Source organism: Chelmon rostratus, chromosome 20 (assembly GCF_017976325.1).
Source record: "Chelmon rostratus isolate fCheRos1 chromosome 20, fCheRos1.pri, whole genome shotgun sequence".
Taxonomy (NCBI): Eukaryota; Metazoa; Chordata; class Actinopteri; order Chaetodontiformes; family Chaetodontidae; genus Chelmon; species Chelmon rostratus.
In genome coordinates, this window is record NC_055677.1 from 8,066,862 (window position 1) to 8,079,054 (window position 12,193).

At 40.4% G+C, this 12,193-nt stretch overlaps 1 protein-coding gene across 1 annotated transcript in view; it reads left to right on the plus strand.

Annotated features, from left to right (window-relative positions):
• cacnb2a (calcium channel, voltage-dependent, beta 2a) overlaps window positions 1-12,167 on the plus strand; it is a 33,075-nt gene extending 20,908 nt beyond the window's left edge. The window contains exons 6-13 of the mRNA XM_041961159.1: window positions 19-152; window positions 3,153-3,233; window positions 3,348-3,406; window positions 4,619-4,728; window positions 6,415-6,566; window positions 7,407-7,502; window positions 8,017-8,199; window positions 9,263-12,167. Coding sequence (XP_041817093.1) covers window positions 19-152; window positions 3,153-3,233; window positions 3,348-3,406; window positions 4,619-4,728; window positions 6,415-6,566; window positions 7,407-7,502; window positions 8,017-8,199; window positions 9,263-10,036 — 1,589 coding nt within the window. The 3' untranslated portion in view covers window positions 10,037-12,167. The remainder of the gene's footprint in view (window positions 1-18; window positions 153-3,152; window positions 3,234-3,347; window positions 3,407-4,618; window positions 4,729-6,414; window positions 6,567-7,406; window positions 7,503-8,016; window positions 8,200-9,262) is intronic.
• Window positions 12,168-12,193: the final 26 nt, after the last annotated feature.

Here is a 12,193-nt window from a genome sequence, read left to right on the forward strand (position 1 = left end):
GTCTGTCTGTGTGCGTAGCCATTGACATAGACGCCACAGACTTAGACCCCGAGGACAATGAGCTTCCAGTCAACCTGCGCTCCCCTAAAGCCAGTCCAAACACTGTCATGTCACCCCTAGCAAAAGAGAAACGAATGCCCTTCTTTAAGAAGGTAAACTCTGGATTTCCCCACCCTCTCCTCTGCTCTGTCCGTCTGCACGGCTCAGACTAAATGCCTGTGGCTGCATAGCCTCACTCAGCGCCTATTCTGTCTGTCTACACCACCGTCCTTGTCCCTCGGCGTGCATCCGTCCATTAGCTTGCATGCCTGTTCTTAATCTCTCTCTTTCTCCTCTTCCGTCTCACCACAGCTAAGCAGAAGCAGAAGTCGGTAAGTCGTGGCGCGCAGTGCACCAGCTCAGCAGGGTCTGGGGATGACCTCTGTGGGCTGAACTGTACCAACCCTCTATATGATTCCTCTGTAGAGACTCAGCTCTGCACTGACCTCTCACCCTACTCACTGTCCTGCAATCCTCAGTGTGGTGTTTGTGATTGTTTATGTGTCTGTAAGTGAACTTGTGACCCTGACTGAGTGAGAGCTCAATGTGAACAGCTTTTTAATAGAATAGACAAAATCTTAATCTGCTTCTTTGTACTTTAAAGGAATAGGTCAACATTTTTGAAAATATGCCTGTTAGCTTTCTTGCAAAAATTCAAATGAGGAGATTGATACCGCTCTCATATCGTTCATTGAATATGAAGCGGTTATCTTAGCTTGACATAAAGACTGGAAACAGGGGAAAAACAGGCAGCCTGGCTCCCTCTAAAGGTAACAAAATCCATACCAGCACCTCTAAAGCTCACTAATATCTCACTAACATTTAATCTGTACAAACCAAAAAAAGACTCACCACTCACAGCCAAGAAATGGTCTGACACATAACAATTTCTTATGTTTCTGTCCAGATTAAACATTGAGGTATATTGTGATAATTAGTGAGCTTTAGAGGTGCTGCTAGGCAGATTTTTTTTTACCTTTGGACAGAGTGTAAGAAAGCAAATAAGTGCATTTCCTAAAATGTGAACTATTCCCTCCAATTTTTTGTAAAAAACAAAATCATAGTGAGTGATATCAATTATTATAACTGGTATTCTTTCTGTATCCAAATATATTTTCCACATGCTAAATGTACGCAAAATCACAATAAAATCAGTCAGCTCATTTTTTTAAAATGCTAATACATTATTATAATATTGTCACAATATGGACACTGAAGCTTTCCCATGACTATGCTGATGTTGAGCAAGTAATCCAGTGCTGAACTTAGGCTACCAGAAGTATTTGTGCAGAACCACATTGTCCATTAATACCCTTGTGTTAGTCAGCAGTAGTGTGCATCAGTTCCCACAATGTCCCGAGGGAAGCCCAATGACGACAGCAAATGTTAGACAGAAAGAAAATGTTTGGACGTGTAGAGAGGAGGAGGAAGAGGGGGTGATGGACTTCAACATGAAATCTACTAAAACGCTCATAAAGATAACACAGACTGAGAGAACAGCTTCAACATTAGGACAAATAAAGGGGGGAAATTAGTAAGAGTGACTAAGATAAAAAAAATACTATATGGTGGATATGATAATCAACAGTCCTTTAAAGTAGCTAACCCTCTCTGCTTCCCAGCTGTCTGCTCTCCAACAGAGTTTCAACTCAAATCAAGCATTGTTCCTGTTTTAAGAAAAAAGAAAGAACGAGAAAGTACTTCCATTTTCTTCTATTGTGCAGGCACATCCTCACATCCTTCAGACTACCTGCTCTGCCAGACGTCTGGGACTCACAGCAGCATCAGGTTCACTGCCTCCCTGTCAGATGCAGAAAGAAGTGCACTTTCCTGAGTGGAAGTACAAACAATTTGAAAAAAATAAGTTATGCCCAAAATCATACAAAAGACTCAGAGTATCTAAATGTGGCTTTCACTGGAACAAAGTGAAACACCAGATGATATCATCTCCATCAAAGAAATTAGAGTGTGCACTAGTCATGTCATTTTTGACCAAAACCAGTTCTCATCCTCATTATTCTGATTTTAAATTTCCTTTCAATTATAATTGCTAAGCCAACACATTTCAAATAGGGCTGCAACTAATGACTATTATCACTTCATCTGCAGTTTAATTGATGCGTCAGGGCATCAGATGTCTTGTTTTAGCTGACCAATAGTTCAGAAACCAAAAATATTCGATTTACCCTCATACTGTATAAGACAAAAAAACAGCAAATATTCACTTTTGAGAAGCTGGAAGAAACACATTAGCAGAATTATTGCAGATCAATATTTTGCCAAAGGGAAAATCCTACTGTTGAAGATTCTGAGTGCTTGACTGATTTGATGCTCTCCTAATTCAAAATCTGTATACTGTATTGGGTAGAACTCATTGGAATCAGTTCACATGCAAAGGATTTCTGTGGCCCTAAAAACGGAGCCAGCAGCCTGCCGTGACTGAAATTTGTAATGACACTGGCCAAAAAAACCCAAAACCAATTTAATGTGTTTCATCATGTCACATCATGGCCAATACCTGATCTGCTTAATAAGGTCAGTAATGGCACAATACCAATCAGGCTAATCGGATGGGTACGTCCTTAATTCTCAACTGCTCTAATTTACAGACATCTAGTCAGAACCACCACTATGATTTGATTTAAAACCCAGGCTGTTACACAAACTGAGCTCCCACTGTGTCCCAACAGAAGTGAGCAAGTTTTTCTACCTGCGTCCTAATTTTTCCAAGTTTTTCAGTTGTAGCTTCTGCTGTGTCTCTGTCTAACTAACTTTACCTATTACATAGTTTCCCGTTTTACTCAATGACATCAGAACCATGAAATGGGAGGATTTATCTAAAGATTATAATCCATCATAAAATATTGTAGCTTACCGTAGCTTGTTTTGGAATTTTGCCAACCAAAGTAAACTGCCAAAGTTATTATAAATCAAAGCGAGCTTGTGTTTTGTCGGGCCAGCAGAGACATCCCGTTTCATGGTTCACAATGTTCCAGTGCTTTTAAATTGTCAAGTTCATTGTTGTTCCAACCCCAGAAGTGATTTGTGATGGTGACTGTTTACTTTGTCTCCATAAATGTGTGCAACTGTTTTTCTTCTTCTCCTCTCTTAAGACGGAACACATTCCTCCATACGACGTTGTGCCTTCCATGCGGCCCGTGGTTCTGGTTGGACCGTCACTGAAGGGCTACGAGGTGTGTCACAACTTTGACATTTCAAACACAACACTTCTGGGAAATTAGCAGGAAAATATGTGTCCCATTTTAACTCTGTTGTCTTAATATCTCCCTGAAATTTCTTGTCCACAGGTGACAGACATGATGCAAAAAGCACTGTTTGACTTTTTGAAACACAGATTCGAGGGAAGGTAAGTTCTCTGTGACCTTTTTAAAATGCAAGCCCTCATCCTGCTTCCTCCCTCATTCTTTGTCTCTCTCCAACTCTATAGGCTGGTATTTATCTGTCCCCAGAGGTTAGCCAAGGGAGTGTGTAACAAGTTTGTTTGGCCTGGAGATGTGTGCTGCTGCTTTAAATAGGCCCTCTCCATGTCCTTAATAGGCCATAATGGGCCCTAGAGCAGAGCAGGATTCTCCTTACTCAATGTTGAGTCCATCCACCCATCTGAAGCGGAGAGGCCATGAAGTTACACAACACTAAGATCCACAAGACCACCAGCAGCAGCAGCGAATTCTGTTAATTCCCTTTTGAGGCCTTTTTTTTTTTCAAACACGGTTTAACTAATGCAGGATGATATGGTATCATGCTAAAATGATCCTGGTCATTCTTAACCAGCTAGTTTCGTCAGAGAGTTGATGTGTTACAGTGCCCTCTTATTTTGAAAGAAAGGCTACATGAGTAGAGAGTGCAGCTCATATGATTGCACTTACAATGAAAGAAGTTGGTGTGTAGAGTAATTTTTCCACACTGCCATATTTGTATATTAGTCTTCTATGAAGTACAGTAGATTTTTTGCATGGGCAGTTTTCAGCAAAGTGTTTTATTATACGCATGAACATTTCAGAAAGCTTAGAGTTCAAATGTCAAGCCTCCACCATAAAGGGAGTAAATGCCATGTTTTCTTGTTCCACTGGAAAACTTTTAGTTGACTTTATCAATAAACTACGTTGTAACTTAAAATCATATCAGTATTTTTCACCAGATGCAAAAAGGAGCTCTTTATATCAGGAAAAGAGGTCATGTATTGGCTTCACCCTCAGAAATCTTCATCATGGTCGAGCCTGTGTTTTTGCAGATTTGGGTTAAAGGACTAGTTGATCTGATTTTTAACCACCCTTTGAAGAACTATAAAATCCAGGTCAAATTATCAACAGGAAAATCAAGCTAACTCAGGTATCCATGTTCAAACACCGATTCCTTTTTATCAAGTCGGTTTACATGATTTTTAACAAATCTACACCTTCTTTTTGCTTTAACTCTGCTCTCTGTCGTTTGTCTTTGAGTTTCAGCAGCTGTTTTCTTCTTCTTTATTTTTAGTCTCAATACAGCAAGAATAAGTGTTTGTCTTGATATCTTATATAATATCAAGTTAAGCAAGTGTTTTTCTTGCCCCTTGTCTCAGAATATCAATCACACGCGTCACGGCGGACATCTCTCTTGCCAAACGCTCAGTCCTGAACAACCCCAGCAAGCACGCCATCATCGAACGTTCCAACACACGCTCAAACTTGGGTACGTTCGCACTAGAAATTACTGCAAAGCCTGGGAACATCTGGTGTTTTGATTCATAATGTTTTCAAGCAGACCAGCTTATGTGGAAAAGGAAGGAAACGATTAAAGAAACTCTTGACAATGGCAATGATAACTCCCGACTGCCCAGAGTGGCCTTGGCCAGTTTTCTTTTGTTAGGAATGAAAGATAGAGCATAAACGCACGATAACAAGTTCAAGAACCACTCTGATTCGACTGGGGTTGATTGGGGTTTAGATGTGATTAGAATGAAGCAGATTCCTGAGTCAAACTGAGGTGACGAGGCTAATGTTTGCTACGGATCAACATGAGCATCAGTCAGCGCCTGCAGCAGAGTAAGAAGTCCCAGGAAAAGTGTACGCTGGAAGCAAGAAGTGTATTATATTTACATTTTTTATGATTACAGAAAGCCACCCCGGGTACAACATGATCATGTAACCTCAGTCTTTTTTAACAGTGTGCTGCTGTCCCAAAAAAAATTAACTCATAATGAGATAAAAATATCCATCTTAACAAGCCATTTTGTGCTCTATGAAGCCTAAAATCACTTTCTCAAAAAGAGATTGTAGATTGGTTTCTAAATCAGGTGAACATTTTCATCAACTTTCTTCAACCAAAAGTGACATTTCCTTGATGCCAGTGAAGCCTTCCTTGCTTCAAGATGCAATGAATGACTACAGGGAAATTCTGCCTTGGAAACAAGTGAAATTATCTCACCCCTCTGGCATATTTTAGCCGGAAAATGAGAATTTGTGACTCAGTCGAACACTAAATGAGCTGTTAGGTTGGAATGTTTTCATGTTATCAGTTTACTTCAGACTTTGTCGTGACTGGAAGTCATGAAGCTTGGCCATGACTCCTCTCAGACTGGGAATCGTGCCCTGCTGTGATATTTGTAAGATAGTTTTTGCAGCCACATCGTCATCTGTTGGAGTGGGGGTTGTGTGCTGTTAACAGTCCGTATTTGTTTAAAGTAACAGAACAGGGCTCACTGTTTCATGTCTGTGAAGTCATGATGTCTTTTCAATATTTAAGTTCCTATGAAACAGAAAGAAGGAAGCCAAGCTTAAAAAAACAAAAGTTATTCAAACCACATTCACTTTGTAAAGATTTATTTATGTGCTGTAGCACTTTTCAAAACAACAGTTACAAGGGAATTTACAATAAAAACATTAAATAGCAAACAGGGAGGTCAGTAATAAAGCTAAGAGCAACAAAACAGAGTTTAAAAAATCTGATGATAAAGAACCTAAAGCAACAACCTGGACATTGCTGTACTTGTGGGCAGCTTGCAGTCAAAAGATTCACAAGGTATTAGTTTTAAGTTTTATCATAGATTGTTTAAAAAAAAATAAGAATTAAGCCTGAATCAGTATTGGTCCAAAAAAAAGTCAGGGTTGAAAATGACGAATCATGTGCAGCAACAGGAAGCAGCATTGACCGAATATAATGAAAACATCCACTATTCATTACATGTTGCCATGCAAAGCCAAAATACTGTACCTGTAAGCGTATTTCCTAAAATGTTGAACTATTTCCTTACTTTTGACAATAGAATTTTCACTGTAGGCCAGTAAATTAGATTATTGAATTATTCTCAGGCTCAATAAGAATGAGGCTTGGAAATTAAGTCGAGCCTTTGCATTGACTCCCCCCTTCTTTCCTCAGCTGAAGTCCAGAGTGAGATTGAGCGGATTTTCGAATTGGCCCGTACGTTACAGCTGGTAGTTCTGGACGCTGACACCATCAACCACCCGTCACAGCTGGGGAAGACTTCCCTCGCCCCCATCATTGTCTATGTCAAGATCACGTCTCCCAAGGTAAGTAAAAATATTTGATCCAGACAGAGCCAGTTAATGTGAGATCAAAGGAAACATGGAATAGAAATTAAGGACAGGGCAATGTTCCCTCACCTCCATGGATGTATTAATAAACTGGTTTATGAGTGTCTCCGGCTTGTTCTGGTGTCTTATCACATGTTGTTTTTTTTCTGTAACTAATCTGCTCGCTAGCTGTGATTTTAAATACGTTGTGTATTTGAAAGCACTTGTTTGAAAGTGAGCAAATCTCTAAGTGAACTGATTCATCACTCTGACCTTCAGCATGAATAAAAAAAGCTTATGATTCAATGATCAATAAAAAAAACACAGGCTTTTTGGGTAGCATAGAGAAAAAGCATAGCTAAGGAGGCATGAGATACAAGCTTTAAATTAAAGTGACATCAGTGTGAATCACACTCACAGTGGGATAAAATAAAATACTTCTACCACCTGTCTTCTCAATTACAGCCTGCTGCTGTGTCATGTACAGCTAAACCTGATAGCATAAGCACAGTATTTTTACTAGTTATAACTGCTAATATAAGCAGTGATGAAATAAGTACTCAGGTTATTTACTTAAGTACTCATAAAATGATATATAAATACTATTACAAGTAAAAGTCCTGCTAAAGTATAAGTACAAAAGTATCAACAACAGTATGTACTTAAAGTATCAAAAGTTCATTTTCAAAAAAGGTTATCTTCTTTCTCTCTGGATTTTTTTGCACAGTATATAAATAATTTTCACTGACTTGAAAAATGCCCATTCAAAGCCTAAATTTAGTTTTGTATACTAAAACAATCACAACCTTGTTGCCTTCTGTCCTTATTTGCCTTCAGGTGCTGCAGAGGCTCATCAAGTCCAGAGGCAAGTCTCAGGCCAAGCACCTCAACGTCCAGATGGTGGCCGCGGACAAGCTGGCTCAGTGCCCTCCTGTAGGTTCAGTAGACCCCAGTTATCAGTGACTTGGATCCAGTGTTAAAATAACCTGGAGTGTTGTCCTTTAAGAGATGTTTTGGCTCTAGGCTTTAGTTTCATGCATAGTCAGATGTGAGTCAGATTTTTTTAAAGCTTTATGATTCGTGCCAGTTCTATTTCTGCTCCTCTGTAATCTGCTTAGTTATTATTTTAGAAAATGAAGCAAGCACCCCAGGCTTGTGAAAGTGCCGTCTTAATTTAATTCAAATGGCAGTTCAGATCTTTTGGGAATTACTGATTAAGATTTTCTGAAAATCATTCCTAACATAGCTCAGACATCTTGTATATATAAAGATCAGTGTGATTTCTTTATAGATAATGTGTAATTTTAGATGTAAGTTTCTTAAACAGCCCAAGAATCAGATGAAGAATCTTTTTTTGTGAAATTACACTACAACACTCTCTTGTTTCCTTGACCTCAACATGTCTCCTTTCCATTTTCGTTAACATGACTGCACCCTCCTTCCTCAGGAGATGTTTGATATCATCCTAGACGAGAACCAGCTGGAGGATGCATGTGAGCACATGGCTGATTACCTGGAGGCCTACTGGAAAAGCACTCACCCTACCAGCTGCAACCCCCCGAACCCACTGCTAACAAAGCTGCCCACAGCCACCCTGCCCTGCAGCCCAGCTCCGGTCTCCGTCATGCAGGTAACAAGTGCTGAGCAAAGTCAGGGTGCAATACATGTTGCAAAGCTGTGCAGATGAACTGGACTAAACAGAGGCTGTGCTAGAGGGCTAGAAAGAGCGAGGAAGGAAACCTGCAGTAAATGAGGTTGAGGGTCTGCCCTAATACCCACGCTTATGGTATTTGCAAGGAGCCAAGTGCCTACATGCCTTTCTGGTGTATTTAATTGTTCATTAGACACACTTGATTAATGAGGACACCATGCTCACTCTAGCTAAGATGCTTTGTTGGTCTTATTTAATTTCCACATAATGAACAATGAGTAGGATCAATCATGCAGTTTTTATAGATACAGTCACGTACAGGAGCTGAGAGGAGTAACACCACTAATCAAGTTACATAGAAGCATGCAGGTATAATTTACTAAAAGATACATAACATGATTTTAGTCTGAATGATTGGGAAGGAACTTGTTTCTTTAAATTATTGATAAAAGTATATAAAATGTAATATTTATGTTAACAAAGATGTGCAGTATTATTCTTTTCTGCCGTCACATAAATTGTCATTTTTAGTATTGACACTTAACAGTAACAAACAACACACAACTTTTAGTTTTTTCAGCTAATGTCACTTATGAGTGTGTAAATGTTGTATAATCCCTTAACCTGCACCCTCTCTCCATCCACTGCCACCCATTGGGAAATGTAAGGTTGAATATGAAGAAAATCCCGATCTTGATGAGGAGTGAGCTTGTAATTGCTCGTGTGGTGAGTGTGAAGAGGCCCTCAGAAAAAGGTTTTAAGACTTCGGATGGTAGAGATTCAAGAGGAGTCTTCCTTAATCCTGGAGAATGAAAATACAAACCAGACACCTTGACATTTTTTTTAATTGGCCTCCTCCAGGATTCAGCCTTCAAATGATGGTTGATAGATTTTCCAGCAGTGTGTGTGTTCACATTTGACTTCAGATTTGAGTGTGTGTATCGTTATAAGTGAATATTAATCTGCATGAGTTTGTGTGTGTTTGCAGTGGATTATCTTTCTTTCTGTCACCCTACTGACTGATATGTGTTACTGACCTCAGGGTAACACTGTAGAGCAGAGAGGAGATAAAGCATTAGCGGAGAGAAAGGGCTCCAGAGAGGATCACCAGCACCACCATCACCATCACCACCACCACCACCAGAGCCAGGACCAAGCTGATGGCGACGCAGAGGCTGAGGGGGAGGGCAATGAGGAGGAGAGGCCTCTGAGGACAGAGTCCTCGAAGAGAGCCCAGCACATCCACCACCGTTCGTCTTCCACCAGGACTGAGCACCACAACCACCATCACCACCACCACCACCACAGCAGTCGAGCCCGGGGCCTCTCCCGGCAGGAGACTTTGGACTCGGAGACTCCCGAGAGCCGAGAGAGCCGAGAGAGCAGGGACTCGGCTTATATCGAGCCACGCACTCAGCTCCTCCACCAGGAGGAGGAGGAGGAGGAGGAGGAGGTAGAGGAAGAGGAGGAGGAGGAGGAGGAGGAGGAGGAGGAAGGTCTAGGGGAGGGGCACCCCCAGCAGCAACAGCGTTACGAGCCACTTCCGCACCGGGACCACAACCACCATCACCATCACCACCACCACCGTGGTGGGGGGGACGAGGCCGGCCATAGCATGGGACACCACCGCTCAAAGGAGCGCGAACAGGACCATAACGAGAGGAACAAGCAGCGCTCTCACCACCACCGGCCAGCACGCGACCACCACCATCACTACTACGACCGGGACAGAGACAGGGACCGAGAGGGGGAGGTGGCTCCCAAAAAGAGGGGTGATGCAGGGGAATGGGCCAGAGACTCCTACATCCACCAGTGACAGACCAAATCCCTCTTGAAGCTCATTTGGACTCTCCTCTTAGAGACCATTCTGTTCTCCCATCATGCTGCTATACCCTGAAACCACAGCATCCTATTTATGTACACTTCCTTTGTAAATGCTGTTGCATCTTTTTCAATGGCAGGATTTTGATTACATAGATACAAATATAAATATATAAATGTGTGTATCTATGCATAGACGTTGTTTATGTGTGGATATGCATGAATATTCTTAAATATGCATATTTTAAACCTGTGTTTGATAAAGCATGACACGAAAGCAGAATTTTTTTTTCTGTACTGAGCTGTGCTTTCTGTGATTAGCATTTTTATTTTTATTATTATTATAATAATTATTTTTTGCTTGCTAGCACTTGAATAATTTGTTCCTTCAGACTACTACTAGGGTTGACTGCAACGGTTGACTAACCAAGTTAGTTTGATGCTGTATTTGCAGAGGTCTTTTGTTTAAAAGAATAGTTTGGCAATTTGTGAAGTATGCTTCTTCACTTTCTTGCTTAGTGTTAGGCTTAGTTGCCAGTTTATTAGATACACCTAGCCAAAGCTAGTGCAATGCTAATGCAGCAGTCCTGCCATAAATCCTACTTCATGAAGGTTACAACTTTCAGTTTTTTGTGTAGAAACGGTTTCACAGAATTTTATGACCATTTTGGACGATGTAATTTGTGGTGCTGTTGATACTGTTAAGTGGCAGGTGTTTCTGTTATTTTTTCCACCGAATTAATATCAGAATGGGAAATATGTGTGTGAATATCAGAACAGAAATACATTCCGGTGTTAATGCAATACAATTATAGCACCACAGACTGCATCCTGCAAACTGACCATATAGCTCAATAACACCCTTCTAAAACCGTTCTAACAAAAACTTACAATCTTCATGATTTATTGCAGGACTGTTTTATTAGACTGCATTAGTTTTAGCCAGCTGTTCCAAACAAACTGGAAACTGAGTCTAGATGAGAAGATCAATACCGCTCATATTTGTACGGTACACATGAAGCTAGACCTAGCTAAACTTAGACTGAAAACAGCTAGTCTGGCTCTGTCTGAAGGTTAAAAAAAAAAATCACCCACCAGCACCTCTAAAGCTCACTAATTAACACTTTATATCTCATTTATTTGTCTGTACAAAAACAAAGTCTAAAAATGAAAAGTTTTATGGTGGAGTTTCAGTTTAGCTAACTTAAGCTAACCGGCTGCTAATGCTAGCTGTAGCTTCTGTAACGGACAGACATGAACGTGATCTCCGTCTTCTCCTCTGAGTCTCGGCAAGAAAGCTGCTAAGCGTGTTTCCCAGAGTGTCAGACTACTCCCCTGATTTTATGTTCATCATTTATTGCTTAGTTAATTTTTTAATTCTGCGTCCATGGTTTTAGACATTTGGTTTTATGCCTCCTTCGAGGTGCACCTTAGTCTTGCCTTACAAGACAAACGACTTCTACAATAACTTCCTCTCTTACATGCAGTACTGTTCTCTTTGTATGGGTCCAGAAACATTTTATAACATTGATACACCCTTTATTCTGCACTTTTACTGATTTCACCTCGATTTCAAGTGAAAGCGATTTGATATGACATTACAACTTAATGTAGGTCTTCTACCAAAACTCCATCAAGGTTCATCTATTATTAAGACTGACCCCTTTTCTAATGAATGTTGTTTAACTCCCACTTCATAGTATAAGAATGTTCCTCACTAAATATTAAAACATACAAGACCAAGTCAAACCATTCAAAATGTTTACCAGACAAACATAGCTATGTTTTCTGTCTTTTGTCTTTTTTTTTCCACTCTCCTGACGAGGATCACTTCAACGCAGAGCGATGGTGTTTGATGGTTCAAGATCCTCCAACAGCTGCCCCGTATGCTCTATGACGTTGGATCAACTCATATTTTCAATGATTCATGATTCTGAAAATCTGAATTGAGCCCCTCTGTTTACAAAACCACCAACCCTGTCCCTTCACCTTCTTTGTTTTTGTCTGACAATTGTAATTATGAAAAACTACTCCATTTCTATGCTACGTTGGTAGCATTACAGATTTTCTAACAGTGTACATGTGTATGTACATAAAGCATAAATATAAAGAATAAAGTTGGCAACAAAGGACTGATGAGGGGGGGAGAAGA